The sequence below is a fragment of the Equus caballus genome, chromosome 14 (genome assembly GCF_041296265.1).
Source record: "Equus caballus isolate H_3958 breed thoroughbred chromosome 14, TB-T2T, whole genome shotgun sequence".
In the NCBI taxonomy this organism is placed as follows: Eukaryota; Metazoa; Chordata; class Mammalia; order Perissodactyla; family Equidae; genus Equus; species Equus caballus.
In genome coordinates this window covers 52,470,715-52,494,817 of record NC_091697.1, presented here as the reverse complement: position 1 = coordinate 52,494,817, position 24,103 = coordinate 52,470,715, and the positions used below count along the sequence as shown (strand labels likewise).

Below are 24,103 nucleotides of genomic sequence, written 5' to 3'. Positions count from 1 at the left end.
AACTGCTCTCTTTTCAGCCTCTGAATCACTCCTTCCGTGGACCACAGAGGGGGTACTCATTTACAGTGCCAGCACTTCTAACAAAAGCTCATCCCTGAGGGAAAATCAGCAAAAAAGCTTAATTCCAAATGAAGAACTGTAGAAGGAGCCTATTTAGAATGCTGCCTCCTAGGTCCCTGTCGCCCAGAGGCCCCAAAGCATTGGGGAAGACAGATGGAGGGGAAAAGGCAGGATCATGGGGAGGCGATAACTGACACTTAGCAGATGGCCTATAATAAGCAAATGACATAATAGAAATAAACACAGCTTTGGAGAGAGGTGGTGCAAGCGCTGCCCTAGCAGGCCCAGGGGCTCCAGGGAGTCACACTGGGCTAGAAACCCGGTTATTTCTAGGGCACCAAGCAGTACCTGACCTGAATCAGAAGCCTCCGGAAGCAGAAGCCAGAGGACCAAGCAGAGGCTGAGAAACACAGGACAGTTCCAGCCAGGGGGCCTTGGTCACCGGCCCACTCCCAGAATTCGGCAGGAAAAAACCACAGAACTCTTCAAAGAACCCTGTCCAGTCATCTCTTGGGTCTCCACATCAGCCAGGAAGGAATGCCTGTGTAATCAGTAAGAGCAAGTAATCCCCTTATCACTTCTCTTTGTTTTCAGACTGGCTCTGCCTAGAAAGCATGGGTTCAAATGAGCTCCAACACTTATAACTAGTGTGGCCAGCTTGGAACTCACCTAATTGTTTTGAGCCTCAGGTTCCTAGATGTAATATTGTGAAGGGAAGGCCCACATTCCTAGGTTGTTGTGAGACTCAAATGAAGTAACGTCTGTAAAAGTACATGCCCAATAAGTGTTGGTGCCTCTGACTTAACTCCTCTTTCCCTGAGGGTTTACATTCATAAGAAGTCCTTGGTCTACATCCCTGAACCTACAGCAGAGGACAAGTCGGGGAGAGTCTCAGAAGCCTCCTTGCCGTTCGAATCAAAAAGTGGAAAGTCCACACAGATGATCAACAGGAGAGAAAACAACAAGAATTGGTACTAAGAAAGAAGGTATGAATTTGCAGTTGAATCTGAAGAGCTTTCAAAAGGTAAAAGGAAACAGGAACAGAATTCATCCTGAAGAGAAACTTCGTGGAGAGAGTATTGGTTGTCCTGTCACTTGGAGGGTTTATGTTAGGGATTTTCAGGACAGAGATAAGAGATCCAGGGCCCAAGACAAACCCAGGGTAATATAAACCATCCCTTAACCAAAATACATTCCACCTTCCACTTTTAGGAGGAAGCAGGAAATGACGACAAAATTGTCATTAAAGCCTTTTTTTAAATCACAGGCAGAATATGTTCCAAGATCAGGACATATATATTCAAGCCAAACTTCTGCTTCCAGAGATGTATGCAGTGAGAAAGGATGACCAGGACACATGGCAAGATGCTGAAGGACAGACCAAATTCTACAATTACTGAGGCAGCAAAATGCCCCCATGCATTTTAGCAAGATCTTCTCTAGCAAAAATTGAGATAAAATAGCTTTTGATGTAGAAAGAAGAAAGTTTGTATATGTGGCCCATCTGGCTCCAAGAAAAGAGTTAGCTGATTTCATCACATCTATTATGCCATCAATTGTAAGGCAGGGCCAAATCTCAGAGATGTTAATGTACCGAGTAGGGGGAAGTGTATCACAGAGCTGATGAAATAGGATATATCTGCCTGAGGAAATATTCTATGACGTGTCTCCAACTTCCACTCTGTAGCGTTGCCCTTTAAGTCCTTGGCAGAGGGACTGTGAAGAGGTTATGCAAAAGGCACTCTCAGAGCATTAATCTTTCAGAGTGAGCAAACTGGTCAGTGGTTGTTATAATAACAGCACACTCTGATACAGAACTTTGCAATCTCAAAGCACTTTCACAGATATTATTTCCTGAGCTTCACAATATTAGCCTGTTAGGGAAAAAAAGCAAATATCACTAACCCTATTTTTCAGTTAAGGAAGCAGTTTCCCAAAGGTCAGTTGTCCCAAGGTCACAGAGCTAGTAAGTGACAAATTGAAGTTTAAACTGACATCTCTCTCCTAGGACCGTAATCTGTTTTAGGAAAAGAAGTCTGAGGTTAGGACCATTCCAGTACGTCCACTGAAGTCCACGAGCAACGTCTGACCTCTGAATTTTTAAGTTCTGTCTCTACTCAACACTGTTTTCCCAAGAATGATCCTACAGGGAGGCTGAAATACTAGAAGGGGCCATGCTTTGCCTGTCCTCTGGAATTCACTACCCATGACCTAAGAGAGCAATCTCAATCACTTAAGTTTCATACCACATAGGGAACTCAAGATCCCCTGAAATATCGCCTCCACACCCGTACCACGAGCATGGCCTCGTATTTGCTAATTCTTTCTTTAGTTCAGGTAGAAGGGTCCTAGGATTCTTGTCTACATCTACTTAGGAAACAAGGACAATGAGTACTTCTATTACCTCGGTGGCTGAGAGACCTCTGAAGAGCAAAGACAGAGAGCCAGAAATGGTCTCCTAGTCTAGGAGAGGAACAACCTGCATCCCACAAGCTAACAGGCCTTATTTTAGGAAATATCTGGGCTCATCCCAAAGTAAGACTAGCCTAGATATCTGAATGCACAAAACAAAAAGGCTCCATCCTCAGCCTTCAGCTTTTCCCTTGCTGTAGTCTTCCCTCCAGGAGTCCTCTGCTTTTGCAGCACGAGCTATCCCCGCTCATTTATATGCCATGGATTTACAATTCTACATCTCCAGTCTGATCCTCTCACTTAGGCTCCAGCCCTCCATCAAGGGAGCCCCACCTTTTCTCTTACTGCTTCTCCAACTCATGTTTTAGGTTGCAGTCTAACTAAACCACCTGCCATCCTAGTTAAGGTCAAACATTCACTAAGCTAGGTTCTGTGCTGTGTTCTGGTCCCAAAACATGTTTTGAACTTTCTTTCTTCCGTAATTTTATTCAAATTTTTATCCCTACCAGGAATGACCTTCCCCTACCACCAACTACCAAAGTCCAACTTGGCCCTTCTTTCAAGGTCTACCTATAATTCCATCTCCTTCTCCTTTGAGTCTTTTCTGATATCTAACTAGATATGTATTCTCCTCCCTCTCTCCTTCTACATGCGCTACCTTCTCTTGTAGAACAAAACTTAGGACCCTTAATAACGATTTGACGATCTGCCATTCCCTCACTAGAATTTACAAGCTCCTTGAGTATGTCGTACCCACTTTTACATTTCCTGCAAAGAGTTCTGCACAAAGGAAGCAGCCAACAAACATTTGATCTCCTACTGTCTACCATATTTTCTACTTGGGTCTCCCATCAACAAGAGGGAGCCTAGCATAAATGGCCTGGGTTCAGAATCCTGGCTCTGCCATTTATTTATAGCTTCATGACCTTGAGCAAATTATCTAACCTCTCTATGCTGGAGTTTTCCCCTTTGTAATAAAGAGGATAATAACAATATTTATTTCATACGGTTATTACGAGAACTAAATGAGTTAACATTTATAAAGTGGTTAGTACGGTGCCAAGTACATTATAAGTATCACTTAAGTATTTGTTAAGTAAATACAATCATTGCCAAATTGCCCAACTCATCATTTTCCTCCTTAAAATTACTTTTCCTCACAACTTCACCATTTTTGCTAATGGCACTATTATTTTTCCCAGCTTTGCAAGATTAAAACTTAACTCCTTTCTCTCCTTCATGCCTGCTACCCAGCTCATCACCAAGTCTCACAGATTCTGGAAAGAAACAGGGTAGTTCACCTGCCTCTTCCCTCAGTTTCTAAGGCTTCAAGGACTTTATAACCCCCTCCTCCTTTATAACTCTTCTCTCGAACATATATCTCTCCCCAACTCCAGTCTACTCTGAATTGTGTGTACAAAGTATTTGCAAACATTCCTGTCTTCATATCATATCTGCATCAGTACCTACAATGATGCCATATCATCTCCAGAACCAAGTCCAAACTCCTTTGCCTGTCCCTAGGGAACCTCTTTAATCTGTTCTTGCCCTATTTTCCTATCTTATCTCCCCTATATCTCTACCCCAACCACACTAATCTCCTCACGGTCCTGTGAAGACATCTTGCTTGTCTCTACTTCTGCTCATATTGTTCTCTTGGCCTAGAAGCCTTTCCCTTATCCTCCTAAATCTCAAAAATCTATTCATTCTTCAAGACTCACCTCCCATGCTAATTCTATCCTGGAAAATTTTCAGCCCTAATTGATTTTTCCCATCTCTGAATTCTATAGTCTTTTTTTCCCTTTTTGCAACTATTATATACTTTTTGCTTTATGTCACATGCTACTGATTCATGTTAATCTGATATCCCCAACTAGACTGTAAACCTCTCAAGATCAAGATACATGCTTACTTGACCTCCCTAGCACTCTTCAAAGAAAAGAACAATAAAGGAGCTAAAAAATATATCCATTGGACAATATTTGATGATGAACTTGCCTCTTTCTTTGGGAGGCAGGGAGTGGATGAGAATGGGACTTCATACCCATCTAGCTGATCCTATATGCTGTGTTCACAGATGGTGTGGCAACCCTACCTGGGGGGTGTGCTATAGCCAAAAAGCCTGCTCTTTGTTGACAAACGCCAACAACCACTGTAATCTAGGCTGCCATATGGTTCACCCAGCCCTGTAGCAAAATCAGTTTCTCAGGGATAGGAAGAGATCAAGCAGGCCAACTCTTCTATCTATGGAATGGAGGGAGGTCACCTTGAGCTGGCCCTACCGAAAACAGGAAGGCACAGTCTCCAAAGACAAGCCAAAAGTGAAGCAGACGCAAAAACCACATCCCCCGAGGCACTTGTCAACCGAATCTACCCCTTCCCTGGAATCTAGTGACCCGGAAGCCTCCTCCCTCAAGACTCTTGAGACTTCCCTAGAGTAACCCACAGCTGGGCAAGGGAGGAGAGAAGAGGTTACACTGCCCTCACTGTACCGAGAGAGCTGCCCAAAGTCGTAGTTTAATTTCTGTTTTCATAGCATCTGTCCTGAGGGCCATTAACAGAGTAAAACAATTTTATCATGAGCCAGCTGTCCTAATTCAGGAGGGACACTCCCCACTTTTCGATCAACTATTCATCATTTTTGCTATTCTCCCTCACTTGTGGATTTCAAAGGCAGGAAGAGGTCAGGACCCCATCATCTTCCTAAATTGCCGCAACCCCTCCCATCCAATTATCACAATCACAGACTTGGGGAGACTACATGGGTTTGGTACTCAGAACAGAATACAGGGAAAGTTCAGATTCAAGAAAAATTCAGTGTTCCAGACATTCAGACTGTCCCTCAGCCCCGGATTTTGCTAAAATTTTCAAAGAAAAACTATAAACCCAAGCAGGCTCTATTTTGGTGCCATGCCACTTACCTAATTGGCTTGAAACACTCTCTCCATCCCAGTTCTCACAGCTGAAGAAGAACCCACCAACTGTCAGCTCAAAACAAAGCCCAGGGTGTAAGTACGGCCTGCACAAGGCCATAGAGAAAGCAGTGGGCTAGGACTGGACCTGTGGAGGCTGGTTTCCAGGAAGTACTCTCATTATTTAAAAACAAAACAACAAAAAAAACCTGATAAAGCCTGAATAGTGTCCTCTTCCTCAACTAAGGACACAGCCCAGACTCTCCTCCCAGCCACCTAAAAGAAGCTCCTGTCATTTCTGACTGCCTGACTCGGATCGCATTTCTGCCATTTACTTGCCTTCAATCACCCTGTCCACATCCTAAGGCCTTAATATCTCCCACCCCTCTGTGGCAAAGCAGAAAGTTCTGAGTATCAAGAGGGCCCTAGATAAGTCACTTGTGATGAATAAGCCTTCTTTCAACTTGGGCTGATTTTGAACCAGCTCTCCTAGCTATGCTTCTTGGGTATGGTACATGTAGGCACTCGAGAGTCACATAAGAGAAGAAATCATTTCTTCACTCATTTTTCCCTCAGCTAATATTTATTGAGTTCCTATTATATGCCAAGCACCATGGAGGTGATAGAGATACAGTGGTATACAAAACAACCAAATTCTCTTATCCCTGAACAATCTTTTCCAGTGCTTCCCATAGGGGCTAACAAAACAGACTCTAACCCACACATCAAAGATTTGGTTTTTATTATTATAAACAGCAGCAACAATGATAGTAAAGAGTCCAATGTAGTACTTTGTACTAAACCAACCCCCTACTTTCATCTAACATGGCTGCCTCAATTTACCACTTTCATACCTCTACCACATATTACATATCTAGGCCAATCTCTTTCTATGAACCAGATGCTTAGTCTCAATTGCCAGTTCTAATACTAAGGTAAAATTCATTCTCTTTCAACTCACCAAGCCCTTGTTAGCCATCTAACTTAGGAAGACACAAAAAAATAAGTAGGATACATCATCTGCTACAGTTCCATCTTGCGCTCAAGAAGCTCAAGTCTAGAGGAGCACACATACATACCCTCCTTCCCCATCCAACTATGCTAAGTGGTAGAATACACCATTGTGATTACAGAAAAGCTATGAAATGCTACAGAAGCATAGAGGATGCCATGATTCATTCAAACGGAGGGAATCAGAAAAAGCTTTGAGGAGAAGTGGGATCTGAGCTGAGCCTTGAAGGATGAGGAGGCTAGCAACTGACTAAGAAGGAAAGGAAAAGCATACCAAGCCAAGGAAACAAAACGTGCGAAAGCACTAAAGAAGAAAAATGTAAAAATATGTTCAACTTTTTCAAAACAGTAATTACGGCTAAAGCAAAGAATAAACGTGGAAGAGTGGACTAAAGGCTTAAAGGCAGGTGGGGGTCAAATTATGGAAGGCCTCACATGCCATGTGAAGGAGTTTTCACTTTATTCTATAGACAGTATGAAGCTATTGAAGATTTCTGGGTTGGAGAGAGATAATTACTTTGTTTTAGAAAGCTAATTCTAGCAATAGACGACAGACGGAAGAAAGCAGAGATTCTGAAAATAGGGAATTCCATTTAGCAGCTACTGTGGCAGTCTAGGTGAGATATAAGTACCCAACTAGGGCATCATGAATGAAAAGAATTGGACTGAAGAGACTTTCCAGTAGTAAAAACTGTCATGACTTGACAATGTACTGTGTATAGGGTTTGAAAATGGGAAAGGAATCAAAGATGATTTTGAGGTTTCTAATGGCTTGGAAGACTAGATCGATGTCCTTATCTAAGTTATCTAAGATGGGGGTGTCCTAGACAGAATAGGATATGGTTAGAAGACGATAATGAGCTCAGTTTGAGACATTTTGAATTGTAACCTTTGTTAAGACCTCAGAAAGATCAAAGCCAAGGTCTCAAAGAATCTTTGAGACAGACAAAAGACTCTTAAGGACATGCCCCCCAGGTTCTTTCCATTAAAGAATAGAGATTCCACTAATCTGAAGGATGTTGTCCCACAGCAGCCACACAGGGAGCTCAAGGCAGTGGAAGAGCTTATTTTGATAAGATTTTGTAAGTGTGGCTTTTGTCTAACGTAGTGAACCCTGATAAGATTCATAGGCAAACCACGATTTTTAAAAAGAAGTGTACTATCAGGAACATGGCCAGCTTGGACTAAAAGGAATCAAACCGTACAAAATGAAAAGAAAACTTTGGACCCCTAAACATTTACAAGTAGGAAGCAGGCTAAGTGTACTATATATCTTTTTTATTTTCTGTTTATTATGATGCTTTGACACCTTAACACTTTCTGGCTGGGGAGAGACTGCCCCTCCCAGGGCTAGGCAATTCTTAGAGATAGCAAAAGACTCGACCAGGAGCATGCCTTTGATATGCAAACTAACCAATCCAGAGCCATATCTCCTCCATCTGGCCTCTTAATTATGCTAAAGCCCAGTACCAGGCAACCAGGGACCAGGGACTTATAGCTTAGAGCCCACCAAAATTATTCAAACTAGCCAATCCGAAACTGGTCACCCTGCTCTGCTCTGCCTTCCCCAAGGAAATCCCAATAGAGGCTCTGACCTAATGCTTTCCCGCCTTTCCTGTCTTCCGCCACCTGATCAAAACCTGGCACTTCCCCTGGGACCTTGTGTGGCATGCAGTGACCCCCTCTGTAGGACCTGTGAGTACAGTAAACTTGGTTTTGTGCCTCTCCTGTGTTGCCTCTTGTGACCGCACCTGACTGATCATCACTTAAAAGAACACAGAATACTGAGAAAACTACTAAGCTGTGAACACAGGCTTCATTTTATGGAAACGCATAAAAGAGGGGCTTCTATAGCAGTTACTCTATGTCTATTCCAGCATTGCATGGAGGGGCAGATAATTTGTCTCTTTAGTTCACTTCTTCAGGTCAAGAGGAATAGCGCTCAAGTTGCTGCATTAGAGAAGGAAGTGCACTAGAGAAGCTTCATCTGCAGGTAGACCTGATTTAGACAATGACCCCGGCTCCTAAGCCTGAGCCTGATGCCATAATAGATGAGACCTTTTTGAAGGAGGAGGATCTTGGGTGAGGATGAGTGTATTTTTCATGTGTGAGGAATATAAATAACTTGTGAGCAGAGGGTAGACTGTAATGGTTTCAAAATATGTCCACAAATTCATTGACAATTTTTCCACCAAGAGGTAGAGCCTAATTCTGCTCCCCTTGAACCTGGTCAGGCCTTAGTAACTCTGTTCTAACAAATAGAATGTGGTGGAAGTGGTGTTAATGACTTTTGAGGCTAGATCATGACAGATAATACAGCTTTCGCCTGGCCCTCTCTTGGGATGCTCCCTCTTGGACCTTGCCACCATGCTGTGAGGACACCCAGGCAAGGTCCCTTGCCCTTAGCCCCAGCTAAGCTCCCAGGTGAGAACTAGCCAGCATCCACTGCTAGACACGTGAGAGAGGAAACTTTGAAATGACCCAGTCTCAGCTACTGTCTGACTGCTTAGTCACCACCTGACTAAAACTACATGAAAGATACTAAACTTCCTAGCCGAGCCCAGTCAGTCTCCAGAACTGAGAGAGATAATGACAAATAATTGATGCTGTTTGAAGCCACTACATTGGTGGTTGGCATCCCAGCAATAGATATCGGAAACAGTGTGTCAGAGGCAGTTGGAAACTGGGAATCAAAAAGATTAAGGGATTTTTCCCAAGCTCTCATAGCTACTAAGGAACAGAGTCAGGATTTTAATAAACAACAGTCTGAATTCAAAGCCGTTCTCTTTCCACTAACAACAGACATGTCAATAATAGTAACTGCAGCTAGACTGCAGTGAATGTTTTCTACAAGCAGGCACTGTTCTAAGCACTTTACACGGAGGAACTCACTGAATCTTTATCACAATGCTATGAGGTACGTATTATTATTAGCCCCATTTTACAGCTGGGGAACCTGAGGCACAAAGAGGTTAATTAATTTGCCCAAGGTTATACAGCTAGTAAGTCATTTAGCCAAGATTCATGCTTCAAAGTCAGTTCCAGAGCACGCAGTCGTAACTACTATGCTATATATAGTTGGAACTTCAAGACAGACCACATAAATTGAGAAAGAACCAAGGACAGCCGCTTAGGAATTGTACCCTTTACAAGGTGGTCAAAAGAAGAAGAGCTGCTAATGGAGTGACCTGAAAAAGAATGAGGAGGGGAAAGAGCCAAACACTACATCTCCAGCAGTAGTGGAGGAACCCACGGCAGGAGCCCACAAACCAGCTTCAGTCTTTAAGGAGGACCGGGTCAACTGCAAGTCAGCCATGAGACCTGTTCCCCAAACTCACAGTTGTCTGTAACAAACTCTTCCAAGCAAAGTAATCTCTGAGCCATAGAATGGCGTGTCATGTCCACCGGATTACCCCTGAACTGCATGGACAGAGCAGCACTATTGCCCCTCCTATTCTTCCTCTTACAATGACAACACTCACCCCGACTCTGAATGATTGGGCTGTTATTTAACTTCAGAGATGAGAAAGTAAACTCTCATACCTACTTTAAAAAATATGGTTCACGACCTTGACCCAGTGAAGACCCACTGGGACCCTTTATCAATGTGATATTTTCTTTTAGACACAGTTCCTTAGGAGGCACTAAAGTTTCAAACGATCCCTTCACAGAACTAGCCTAAAACTAATACCTTTAACTCTTACTTCTGTACAACAAGCTCTGGGCTTAAGGCAGACCATTCACCAGAGGCCCTGAGGCTGTGACCACACAGAAGAAGCACAGAGCTCACATTGTGTGTGGGAAAGGTAGAAGCTGGGGTAAAACTGGCAGAGGTGAAAACAGTATTCCCAAAGGAAGCAGTCTCAGCTCCAACTCCCATTTGCCCTCTCAGTTAACTGAGTACACACCACGCACAGCAGAAACCTACTCAGATAATTAACATAATGAGAAATAAAGACAGCAGGCTCCCTCCCAATCTAGGGGCCACTCATGTGCCTCCCTTCAACCTACACGTTAGATTCTTCCCAGCAGCAAGGAGTTTCTCTCAGATGTGGCGATGTCTTGCTCTGCCCAGAGTATGCTACTACCTGGCTCTACCCCCGAGATCTGCTCAGTATGGCCTGAACCACCTGGGCTGAGCCCCACAGGGGCCATCTGAAAGGGATTATTGTCAGTACTTGGCCAAGACAATTTAATGTACACACTACAACTTAACATACATGTTAAGAGGGCAGTAGGGGCCAGCAAGTGGCACAGTGGTTAAGTTCGCACATTCTGCTTTGGCAGCCCAGGGTTCGCCCGTTCGGATCCCAGGTGCAGACATAGCACCATTTGGCAAGCCATGCTGTGGGAGGCGTCCCACATATACAGTAGAGGATGATGGGCATGGATGTTAGCTCAGGGCCAGCCTTCCTCAGCAAAAAAGAGGAGGATTGGCAACAGATGTTAGCTCAGGGCTAATCTTCCCCCCAGCCCCAAAAAATTTAAAAACACATTGATAAAAAACTTCATCAAAACTGAGAACTTTTGCTCTTCAAAAGACACTGTTAAGAAAATGATAACACGATCCACACACTGGGAGAAAATATTTGCAAATCACATATCTAATAAAGGACTTCTGTCTAGAATATATATATATATAAAAAAAAAAAAAGAGGCCAGTGAATGTTGCCAGCCTTTTTTGGAGAAAGCATTCCCTTTTTAAAATGAGACCTGGAAGTATGACAGAGGCCTTCTTGGAAAAACTCAATGTTTTGTCTAAAAGAACAGGACTTGAGAAAAATTTAGCCAGATTTGTTGGATGTAGTTCCAACCTCATAGGTACCGGTCCCAACCCCTGTGCCTACCTTCCCACTAAATCCATCAGACTTAAAGTCCAAGGAAGGATTGGGAACTTTGTACTAGAAATTTCTGGAAACTTCTCTGATCCTTGGGAATGGGGGCTGAAGAATGACAGTTACATTTATGACAAAAGCAAGTATGACAACAGGCCTAAGTAGGAAAGCAGGGAGAAAGGTTGGGCAAGGTGGGAGGGGTGGAGTCCAGGTAAGAAGGTCTCAGACGTAAAACTCATATGTGCAGACTATGAAAAGAAAACCATCTAAGAGTACGCAGTCAGAGTCAGACAGGCTGCCTTTGGTAGCCTTAGTGTCCCTTGAAAGAAAATCTTCACTTGTGGGCCTTGGTTTCACTCTGTCACAATTGGTTCACCTCGTGGTCTGAGACTCTTTTCTTCCTTTTTAAAAAATTATTCTCGGGGCTGGCCCCATGGCCTAGAGGTTAAGTTCAGCACACTCCGATTTGGTGGTCCAGGTTCATGGGTTTGGATCTTGAATGTGGACCTATACCACTTATCAGCCACGCTCCAGTGGCAACCCATATACAAAATAAAGGAAGATTGGCATAGATGTTAGCTCAGGCTGAATCTTCCTCAGCAAAAAAAAAAAAAATATATATATATATAAATACACACACACACACACACATATATATATTCTTCATTTTGTTATTTTTCTCTCTGAAATCTAATCAACTAATGAGGATGCTGGGAAAGCTGCACCGGATGCAGTCCTGCTGTTTTTTCTCACCCAGAGACAGAGACTGATATATGACAGATCATCTACTTAATCTACCTGTTCCATCCTGACTGGTAAATAAACTCTCCTCTCTAAAGCCATACAAAGTGACTCCAGAAGAGAGCCATCAATTGAGCAGTGCCTGTGGCATTCATTACCAGCCTAAACAACTGTAGTGAGATCATGCTTTTGACCACAAGCACCAGTGGAATGGACTCTGACTCGAGGAAGCTGAGTGCCAGAGCCTTCTGCAAGGTGATAACTAGCGGTCCTCTGAGCTAGAAGAGAACTCCCTCTGGAGAACCTCTCAGCCACAACCCCCACCCAATACTTCAGCCAGGCAGACATTCAGAAAATGCCTCATTTCAAGGAAATGGTGAAAGAATGAACATGCCAAAAGAGACATGAAGAAACATTGGGTTCCCACCTCCAACTCTTTCAGAAAAAAACAATGATCTAAGAACCAGTACTGGCCTCCAGAAGCCCCCAAGCTGCCTACTGGGCAAAAAGGTACAACCACTCCTAATTTATGATCTCAACTTACCACAGAAGACCACTTGGTCATACCTCTTACTTCTTTAAGGTATTCAGCCTGAAGCATGAACAGGCCAGAGTAACAGTGTTCACTTGGACATTCCAGTGAGAGACCAGAATGGAGAATATCCAAAAAGCTCATATGGTAAGTGAAACTGGAGATTTTTGCAGACTGCCAACTAACCAAAAGACAGAAAGAAAACAGAAGCCAAAATATTGACATGTGTGAGGAAAACCACCTAGAGAAAATTGTAAAACTTGAGAAAAGAGAATTACTTGCAAGAAAATGAAGAAACTCTGAACTAATTATCAAGGGGGAAAAACACTGAACTGAAACATAACTGAGAAGCAAAATTCTGTCCTTTATCAAAATATCTGAAGACACTTTCCATGATTGTTCTAGTCCTTTAGTCTGGGCTATCATTTGAGGAATCTTGAAATTTGTCCAGTACAAAAGTGGTCAGTAGAGAAAGCAAAAGGACTCACTTCTCCCTTCTTACTTGGCAATAGCCAGCAATCAAATATTTACTTAACCATATTTTAAGTTACGGCCCCCAAAGATCTTAGAGTCGGGTGAAGGAGAAAAGAAGTTGACCCATCAAAAGATAATTAACAATGCATGGCATTAAGTGATAAATGTCATGTAAGTGATACAGGCCATAAATACTAAAACTCCAAGAATAAGAAAAAACGAAGAATACTTCTTGTGGTCAAGGATGTATGGCCAGCCCACACAGTACCTGAGGGGTAATAATAAATCAATATTTAGAGGAAGAAGCCAAAGCAAGGAGTCTTTGTCCTACAAACATTTAAGGAGCAAAGTTTCATACCTTCATCAGGTCCTACACGTCACTTAGTTAATTAATTAAAATTAAAGTAAAACCACACAAACTCCAAAAATACCAGTGGTTACATGTGCACCCCTGTACCCCTCTGACCCCGGGTGGCTACCAGATCCATTCCAACCCAGTAAAGAAAGAGAGTATGAACGAGGCATTGTGAACCCATCCCCAACACTGGAAACTCCCAAATCAAAGCAGGATGAGTCAGGGACCTGCTTTCTTTAGGGGGAAAAAAGGATGCTTTCAGCCATTTTCCAGGGACTTTCAGCAATTCCTCCTGATAATAATATAACATAAGATAAGACCTGCCAAAGTTAAAAAGCAGGCCTGGCATGACTCCAGAATTTGGACGCTTGGTTGACCCCACAAGCATGGTGAGATTTTGAAAGGGACACTTTGGAGTGTGTCTTAGACCTCCTGTTTGTGAAACAGAGAAAAGCAGTATCTGTCCGTGGGCTTCTTAAAAAATTGGCCAACACAGACCCATGGACACATCAAGATTTGTTGCCTGCTTGGGACCTCCACAGGACCAGCATTCATACCCTGGATTCACATGGGCTTCCCCACAATGAGACCACACATCTAACCCATTCTTCTCATCACCACCTCCACTAGCCCAGGTCAGTGACTCTCAAGTTGAGATAAATAGGAACATGTGGGTGAAAAATATAGTTGTTGGTGAAAATGTCCCCCCTTGCCTGCTTCCAGTCCACTTCTAGAACTCAAAATTTTCACTTACTAGGCTTCCTGCTCACATTGGTCTAAATTAATAAGATTTTGCTAATAATTAACATTTATTGAGCAGGTGCTGTGCCAATCATTTTATATGCATTATCTCATTTAATACTCATAACAATCCTATTAAGTGCTATCATTATCCCCATTTTATAGGAAACTAAGACACAGAACGTAACTTGCCCAACGTCACCCAGGTGGAAAATGCAGAAGATGGTTTCCAAACCCAGGTCCATCTGGCTATAGAGCTAAATTCTTAGTCATTACACTATAGTCAGCAGACTTTTTTTTTTAAGGAAGGGCATTTAAGAAAAACTTTCAGCTAACACCATACTTAATAGTGAAAGTCTGAATGCTTTCCCCCATGACTAGGACAAGGATGTTCGTTCTCACCACTCTTATTCAATACTGTACTTGGCAGTCCTAGCTAGTGTAATAAAGCAAGAAAAAGAAATAAAGGCAAACAGATTAGAAAGGAAAAAGTAAAACTGTCTTTTTGAGGCTGGTCCGGTGGCGCAGTGGTTAAGTGCACACATTCCACCTCAGTGGCCCGGGGTTCGCTGGTTCAGATCCCGGGTGCGGACACGGCACCACTTGGCAAGCCATGCTGTGGTAGGCGTCCCCCATATAAAGTAGAGGAAGATGGGCATGGATGTTAGCTCAGGGCCAGTCTTCCTCAGTGAAAAGAGGAGGATTGGTAGCAGTTAGCTCAGGGTTAATCTTCCTCAAAATAAATAAATAAATAAAATAAAACTGTCTTTTTTTTTTTTGACTGATAACACAGTCACATACATGGGAAAAATGCTAAGAAATTTGCCAAAAAAAATTACTAGAACTAATAAATGTACTTATTAAGGTCATGGGATACAAAGTCAATATTTTAAGAACTGTCTTTCTATATACTAGCAATGAATAACTGGAAAACAAAATTAATCAAAAATACCATTTACCAATAGCATCCAGAAAACATGAAATACTTAGCAGTAAATTAGACCACTGCTAACTACAAAACATTAGTGAGTTGCTTTTAACCTGAGTCTTCAAATACTGCTTACATAATTACAAATAAACTCATCAGCCCAACATTCAACATGGGTGAAAATATCACCCTAATCTACCTCTCCAGACTCCTTGCTCATTTGTCCCTTTCATGCTGGTTCTTTTGTATACCACGAACACGCCCCTCTGCCACTGAGAATGCTGTTCTCTCTGCTTGGAATTGATTTAATCAATCCATTCATCTCTCTCTATCCCTAAACCAGCCCCACGTCGTCTATTGCTATTAGAATCCCATCTCAAACTACTTCTCCAAGAAACTTTCTTCAATTTTCTAACCAGATACGATCTTTCCTTTGTGACCTTTCCCCTCCTCCCGAAAGCACTATGTTGGTATATCTCATGGCATTTATCATATTCGAGATTGAATTACTGTTACACCTTTGTACTTCTAGATTGTAAGCTCCTTGATGACAGGGACTGTGTCTGCTGCAACTCCCCCAGAGTACCTAGTTCTTTACACAGAGCACATATTCAAATATTCGTTGAAGCAAACATTTAAAAGATGGGATTGAAAGAAAGCGCTTTTAGTAATACAACCTCTGGGATGCCAAATTGCATCACTGTCACAATCGAACTAATGATGCCCTGACTTCCCCATGGGTTGGACCAGGTATTTAGCCATGTGGTGACCTTCCTTTCATTCAGTTCTGAGGAATGTTAGCTCAGCTTGGCTTCTGTTAGTTGGACCAATATCAAGATCAAGACCTAGTAAAACATCCCAGCCTAAAGGACAAAGACAGATCCTTAGTCTGTACAAACAGATCAGGGAGGGAAAGAGGAGGAGGAAGCCAACATCCTCAGCACTGGGCAGGAAATCTGTGAAGGAAAAAGAGAACTATTAAGGATTCTGTTTCTGAAGAGAATGAAAAGTAACCTGAATATGACATCTTGGGGGGCTGTGTTGCTAGTAGAATACAGAAACCCTCTAGGATGCCTGTGCCTCTGCCACTCTAGAAACATCTGCAAGGGTAAATGAAATGTCAACCACCTCTAGCCCCACCCCAGGAGGCAAGCAGCACAATCAGGTCCAGAGCAGAGGCAGGAGAAGAGCTAACAGACTCTGTCCCAGGGAAGGCCCCTGGAGAGGCCATTTGGAGCTCACTGCATGTACCAAGAGGGAAGGGAATGCTACTGTAGAACACAGCTCCTATGCCACACTCTGCCAGCAGCAACGAGCCAGAGAAAGAAGGCCCCTTAACCTAACCTCATTTCATAATTATCAAAAACATCACAGCTGATTAGCAAAAAATGATCTCAGTCAGTGTGAATCTCTGTCTTTTGACCCCAGATCGGCGAAATCTTCCCAGCTCTTTGCCTGGTACAGCACGTCCTCTTTCATGTCATCCTAATGCCTTTTAATCATCCTCCAGGGTTGCTTCAGTTCCTACAGCCTTACATGGAGCTCTAGTTCACCATGATTCATCTGTGTGTGTTGTTGTTTTTAAAGCAGTCTACAGAGATTTCACATAAGATAGTCATTTTTTCAAACTGGTCATAATTTAGCACTTCCAGTGGTCAATTCGTCTACTTTCCCCAGTTCTCTAGAGAGGTCCCTATATCATCTCTTGAAATTCATAAACTGGACTTATTTCTATGTACAAATTCCAATAAGTAGGTAGGAGGGGACGGTTAATTCACTAGAAGCAAGTAAGACAAAAATCCCCATTTCACATACATCCATCCAAACTCAAAATTTGGAGGTAAATTTCTTTTAATTTTGATGTAAATGATACTAAGAATACTTCAGACCTTGAAAAGAAAGACCCAAGAACAGATTGTTGAAGACTGCACGGAGGAGACTTCACTGATATTGACATCATCATTCCTTTTCCAAATCGATGCTCAGAATTGCCAAATGCCACTAAGCCAACAGGATTAAGAGGGTTAAGACTTCCTAGTGTAGATTTGCATATTTGCTTTTTTCCTGCTTGTCCAAATGCCAATTCCCTGATCCTCTGAAATGTTAACACTATGTTCAAGTCACTTACCTAAAACGTACTTCAAAATAGTATTTGAGCGGCTCATTCCCCCTGGAGTTGTACCGGCTGTACATAAAATTGTCAAAATCAAACTCTTCATCAGCAACTGGGGTCTTTGGCTTCTAAATGAAAATCAAAGCAATCAGGCACTGTGGAGTCTTCTTTTTCCATATATGGAATCACGTGATTTCCCACATGGCTGCTACTGTGAGATTACCAAGAGTGTGAAACAGCAGGATCTGCTGTATGGACAGAGCTTCAGCCCTACAGCTCAGTGACAAACCTCTGATTCTTTCCTTTGAGCATCCCAAGTAAGACCCACTCACAAAACTCATTGTCATAGAAAACTTCTTAGCAGCAAAGTATTTAACAAATAAGTTGAGGGGCCGGCCCGGTGGCACAGCAGTTAAGTGCACACATTCTGCTTCGGCGGCTTGGGGATTGCTGGTTTGGATCCCAGGTGCGGACATGGCACCGCTTGGCAGGCCATGCTGGGGTAGGCGTCCCACGTATAAAGTGGAGGAAGATGGGCACGGAGGTTAGCTCAGGGCCAGTCTTCCTCAGCAAAAAGAGGAGGATTGGCAGCAGATGTTAGCTCAGGGCTAATCTTCCTCAAAAAAAATTAAAATAAATAAATAAATAAGTTGATATTTACATTCCTGACCCTACGGTTATATTTGTGAGGTAGGGTCCTCATTAAGATCTTGGGTTAGGTTAAAAAGAATATGTATTACTTGGGAAGAAGCTACTGTAAAACTGACTAAATGGCAAAATTAACATTCTCCATCTATTAAGAGAAAAATGACAACTTTGAAAAACATTTTGCTTTCAGAGAAATACATATTTCAAGAATATGTTCTTTTACAGTTGCCTTAGAGCTGGGTAGCTGAGGACAGGGGTGCAAGGGAGGCTTTTCACCAGATATTCTTATGCACTTTCTGAATTTTGAGCCAGATAAATGTGTTACACATTCAAAAACATAAATCCGACTTTATAAAGAAAAAACTAACTTGGCGTATTCGCAACTAGGAAATAAATTAAAATGTCCTGGATAATAAAAGATGGTAAAGAGGATTGGGACCAAGAGGAAGTTAGCCACCTAGTTAGTTAATATACCACTCTCTCTAGCTCCCAAATCATTTGTTAATTCAAACTGATAGTTGTTTTGTTTAAACATGGGGGTGGGGGAGTGGTAATCTACCCTTTAAAAAAAAGGAGCCTCTTCTTCAGCAAGACCTTTATTCTCCACTGCTCAAATCCCATTAACACTAATCAGCACAATGATTAAGCACATTGTGGTTAAGTACTCTAGTTGATAAAGACTCCTTTGGAAAAAAGGTTCCCATAGCGACAGGTAAAGGCTATGTCAAACTCAGCTTTTCAGCACAGGACTTGGTGTCACAGATCAGAGAGTTAAGATTGGTTTAGAATTAATCTGGAGGCTTGCTTTTTTAACTTCACTTGACTTCATCCATTCAAAAGACACTTACAAGAGTCCTCTATAAACCAGGCACAGTACCAAACACGGGAGGGCAGAAGAACCAGGTGAAAGAAGACCTGAAAGATAAGATATGGTTCTTGCCCCCACAAATAGGAGTCTGCTGAGGAAAGCAGCCACTGAAAGAAATAATGACATTAGGAGGATAATTCTACCCCTAAATCTATAACGAAGCCTTGTCCTCACCACTAGGACTGGTCAGTTTCTAATCTAGTTTCACTTTCCCATCTTCAAGCTGCAGCACAGCTGGGTTTCCAGCTGGCTGGGGAAGAAAAGCTTCTTTAAATAAACAGCATTTTAAAAATATGCAGTCACTTTTGCTATAGTACTGAATTTTGTGAAACGCCTTCCTCTAAGATGTGAATCTGGGTGCCAAATTAATTAAAAACTATCCTAAAGAATGTAAAGTCCCCCAGGAATACACCCTTTCCATCTTTAAAGTACACCATACACTGGAAGAAAACTGCAAATCAGAAAGTCCCAAAGGAAGAATGATTTTTCTTTTTTTTTTTTAATGCTATCTACTGTATCTATTCAATAAGGAAACAGTTGAAAAACACATATATAGGAAAGCAATAAGATAGGGTGTGATTAGACCAAAATATCTGCAACCATCATTAAAAATGCAGGACTATTTGCAGAACCGGATGCTTCTATGGCATTGTACAGAGTTGCTAATCTCTAAGAGTCCTTTCTAACTCCTTTTCCTCTCCTTTCCACGGAAGGCACAGAAAACACTCCATAAACACAATCTTCGGAGAAATGCAAAGATTTTACTCAACTCTTTACCACCAGAGGTAGTAATTTTGGGTGGATAATACATGTTAGATCTATAAAAATGCCCCTCTGGCAGATATTGCTATTTCAGCAAGACTTCACAGGTTTCAAACCGACATTCCATAGTTGTGTTGAAATTAGCCATTTATGAGGACCTTTTAGAAGGGGTGCAGTATGACCCCTGCAGTGATGTCACTAAGGAACATGCTAACTTTTAAGCAAAGTATATCCCTCTATATGGTCCTAAAGTCCTGGCCCACCAAAACACAGCTTTCTAGTTGATCTCCCCAAGAACCACACCTCTCAGAACTCAGACACACTCAGAGTTGAAACTGGCTAAACAAAGTAACAATTCAACCACAGTTGCTCAACATAACTGCCATGATGACAGTTTCCAAGTGCCAGTTTCCCTATTTTGCAATGGGCAAATCTGCTCCAAGGAGAAAATGTTCCCAATGACCCTGTGTCCCAGAGGGCTTTCTTTACAGATAGAGAACAGAAAATGAATTTGTTGGTTATTTCCTGCTGAGCACAAGGAAGGTGTTGTGGTTAGTTAGGATGATATTGTTTCCTTATTTAATATACCATTACCAGTGCATGTTTTCTCTAGCCACAGAGTAGAAAATAAGAAAATGCAGTTTATGCTCTTTTGTCATATTATCACCACTTCCAAAAGTTTCCCCCTCACAAAGATGTCCTTTCATTTCTAAACCCCTTATATCAAGCCCCCCACACTGGCACATATCTATATACTATCAATTCAAAGATTTTTGCATTCCAAAATGTTTACTTCCATCCACATTCCTGTTCCTTGATAATGTGGGATGTGTGAGGGCCTTCTCTTTAGCCGTGACTGCAGTCCTAAATTTATCTTTTTGAGGACTGTACTACACATGCTATTTTAATAATATGAGACGACCAGAACCTAAAACCAGACTATATTTCTGACCCCCAAATCTTTCATGATCTCCACATTCAACTATTAAACTCTTAAACGCTCACTAAAACAAACAAGGTATAATAGATGGGGGGGGAGGGGAAAAAGAGGAGGAGGAGGAGAGGGGATTATCTGACAATGAGAGTGGGTCTCAATGGACCAGACTAGGGATTATGTGGCGATGTGTACTGTGCATATTCAGGAGTAACTCACCGAAAACCAAAACAGACGCTGTCCTTGGACAAGGTTCAATCAATGTTTTTACTATCTATTTCTCTCTGCACAATACAGTTCCACAGCTCCCCAAGGGATCTCAGATAAAATACGTAATAGAATAAAAAATTAGAAATTCTTAACTGGTCTCAGCTTGTCACCATAAAACATTTCAGAGCATAAAACCAACATTAAAGAGCAGTCAACAATACTCCTTGGAACGATGTCAGAGAGAGAAACTGCTGTTATCACAAAGTTTTTGCCCTCCTTATTAAGACACTGCAGGATTCTTCTGATTAAAATGATCACAGCTTAACATTATGCCTAGATATACTCCCACCATTAAACTAAAATTTGTCTCTTGAAGGACAGGGGTCAGGGGGAGGTAGGAGAAGGGAAGCTTCCAAAAATCAAAGGCATTGATCTAGAAAGATGAGGGCAGCAAAACTTCCCATGAGCGGTTACACATTCTTTTCTACTCAAAGCCTGTCTACACTACTCAAAGCCTGTCTACACTACCTAGAATCAGTTGGTAAACCGGTAAACACACCAACTTCTGTGATAGTCGAGGACATCAGACACAATTCAGTGATTACACGGCTCAGAGTCACACCATGAGCACCAAATTCAGCCTTAGTTGGAACAAAATGAAACCCCAATATGAATAAGCACGACAAGCTAAACCAAATACTTCAGTATGGGGACAATTTCGTTTGAAATATCTTACTGAGAAGTAAGCACCGGATTCAGGGACAAGAAGAATAAACTCAAACTGACATTTTGACTTTTGACGTGGGAGACCTCCATTCCCAGCTGCACAGATCTACAGATTTCAGCGTTTTGTTTCTAATCACCTGCATTTCCGTGCAGCACTCAACATCATGAAGATGAGAGATGCAGTCAATCCGTCCTGCCAGTAAGATGTCAGAGCTGAACTTACAGCATTCAGCAGAAGTAAGTTACTCTATTTCATAGTCATCACAATCAACAGACCTAGTAAGATCTCCCAGAAACAGCCCAAAGAGGTGTCTGCTTGCTAGCCCCGGAGGTTAAGAGAAGACTGTGCTGCCCGCTTAGCAAAGACAGGCAATCACCGTGGAGAAAAAATCCCAGCCACATGGAGGACGGAAAACAGTAGCAGAAAAAGTCCAACTCTGCCTGCGCCAGCGGTGTGGATGAGCATAGCTGGGAGCCCAAGAGAGGAAGGAGGGGGCGGGGGCCATTATTCCCCAGGAGAACTTGTGAGCGGAGGCCTTCACAGCCTGGGAGTCTGCCCAGCTGCTTCTGCAGACCCTGCCAGCCTGGGCAAGGCAGGCCCGCGGGAGCAGAGCGGGCAAGGCCTCCGAGGGTCACTCCTGACTCACTGAGCCTCGGGCCAGCACCACCCGGACCTCTTCGTTTTTCCTGCCGCTACTGGGCTATGATGGCAGCCTTCCAGCCCCACATGCCATACATCAGCCGCAGATCCCTGCTGGCACAGGCTGGCGCCTCCCGCCGCCCCCCACCCCTGGCACACTTTGATGCTGATCCTCCTTCTCCCCAACGCCAACCCCCTCACTCAGCCGTGCCAGGTGCCCTGCCCAGGGGCGCCCCCCCCTCCCCCCAGCGGCCAGGCGCTGCCAGGCCTGGGCACCTGCAGCACCTCCCCGCCCCACCCCCATTCTCCACTACCTCGCCCCTCCCCCCTTTCTCTCTAGCAGAGGGAGGGGGCGACTCACCGCAGTCAGTGCACAGGATCTTGCCCACCTCTTTCTTGAGGTTTTTGCCGTTGGTATCGAGGGGTGCAAAGGCCGTCTTAAAGACTAAGGGCTGCTCCGTGGGTTCCAGGAAAAAGATGTAGCGCTGGTTCCTTTCAAGCGGCGCGCAGGAGCCCACGCTGATCACCTGCTCGCGCTGCAGCCCCCCGCTCCGGAGCGGCCACTTGTCCAGCACCTTCACCAGCGCCACCCGACCCGAGGCGGGCGGCTCGCGGGTGCTGTTGGAGCTGGAGCCGCCGGCTGGGGCCAGCCCCTGTACCTTGCCCTCCACCACCACGGGTGCCTTGTACGCCTGGTCCTGCACCGACTTGAGGCTAGGCGAGTAGCAGGCGAGCGACACACCGAAGAGCAGCATGGAGAAGCCGGGGGCCGGGTCGCGCCTCATGCCGCCGGCGGCTGCGGCTCGCGAGCGGGCGGCGGCTCTCCGGGCTGCGGGGTTGCGGGGCTGCGGCTGTTGCGGCGGCCGCGGCTCTGGGGGCGCAGCGGGACGGGAGATGCTGCTGTTGCTGCTCCTGCTGCTGCTGCTCTCGCTGCTGCTGCTGCTCCTCTCGCTGCTGCTGCTGCTGCTGCTGCTGCTGCTGCTGCTGCTGTCGCTGTAGCTGATGCACGGAGCCTTCTCCAGTGGCGGCGGCGACAGCGCTGAGCAGCAAACCTGCCGCATCTGGCCAGGCCATTTGGGGGGCTCCGCCGCTCCGCCGCCGCCGCCTTGGGAGGGGAAACAGCCCGCTGGAAAACCGGAAACAGCGTAACGTTAGCGCCTCGAAGCCCTCCACCCGCAGTCCAGGGAGGTGGCCCAGCCAGGGCAGGGGGCAGGCGGCAAGTGGGCCGCGATGCGCAGCGCGGCGGCGCGCAGCGCTCCCACCCCGGGCGCCTGGACCTGGAGGAGGATGCGGAGGATGGGACGCCCGCCCACTTGCTCTCTCGCGCCCCCTCTACCCCCGGACCGAGTGAGGAGCGCGGCTTCTGCAGGGGAAGCTTGGGACTGCACTGCTCTAGTACCCAGCTTCAGGGCCCGCAGGGGCGCGGGAGGAATCGCGCTACCCTTTGCTCTTGGGATTTATCGGCATGACAGTGGGGTAGTGCGTGACGAGAGGGCGGAGTAGAAAACGGATTCTGGCACTGTCCTATGAACGTGGGAGTGGGACAAAGGGTGTGCCCTTGTCTTTGGCCGTCGGCTGTAGCAGCCAGGGAGATTGCCACTGCCGGGATGGTGGGCTAGCCTCCTACCTCCTGGATTGTCCCCTTCCCTGAGAGGACCCTAGAGGCCAGCCACTAATCGAGCCCACGTGCTCGTCCCTGCCACCACCTGGTGAGCACTGGCGATTCGAATTGAGGTCGGGGAGGATCCCAGCCCCGTCATTTTAGAAAGAGTTGGGGCCACATGGAGTCTTGTCTGGGCGTTAAGGACACCTAACCAGGGGTGGTGTTTGGCAGTCCCCAAGACTCTGGGCTTTCTGCAGCCGCCAGGCGGGACCACGCTGTACGCTATACATACAACCTCATTTTTAAAAAAGGCGCTCCCTGAGGGATGTGAGGGCTACTTGAGAGCCAACCTGAGATCCAGAGCCTGTCAGGGCCAGAGGCTTCTCCATAGGAAATGGTTTCTTTTTTAAAGTCAAGAGGCAGGAGAGTTTGGCAGTGGAACCAGCGTCTGATTTTGAAAAGCATGTTCAGTCCCTTCTCCTATCAGTAAGGATCCAGCCGGGGAGTTTTCAATACCCAGTTTGTATCCTTGAGGGAATGCTCAGGCATTCCACTGAGGTCTTGGAGAATTTTATCCCTGACTGGGCCTGGCAGGAAA

The 24,103-nt window shown here is 44.4% G+C and overlaps 1 protein-coding gene and 1 long non-coding RNA gene across 5 annotated transcripts in view; one reads left to right on the top strand and one right to left on the bottom strand.

The window, feature by feature from the left end:
* Positions 1-23,191, bottom strand: part of NRG2 (neuregulin 2) — a 184,054-nt gene extending 160,863 nt beyond the window's left edge. For 3 of the 4 annotated variants that reach the window (XM_070234107.1, XM_070234108.1, XM_070234109.1), the window contains exon 1: positions 22,264-23,146. In XM_070234107.1, coding sequence (XP_070090208.1) covers positions 22,264-22,963 — 700 coding nt within the window. In that variant the 5' untranslated portion in view covers positions 22,964-23,146. Of the gene's footprint in view, positions 1-22,263 lie in introns of all 4 variants that reach the window. The other variant, XM_023617583.2, reaches the window with a different exon arrangement.
* Positions 22,293-24,103, top strand: part of LOC138917476 (uncharacterized) — a 31,727-nt gene continuing 29,916 nt past the window's right edge. The window contains exon 1 of the long non-coding RNA XR_011425553.1: positions 22,293-22,620. This is a non-coding gene — a long non-coding RNA (uncharacterized lncRNA). The remainder of the gene's footprint in view (positions 22,621-24,103) is intronic.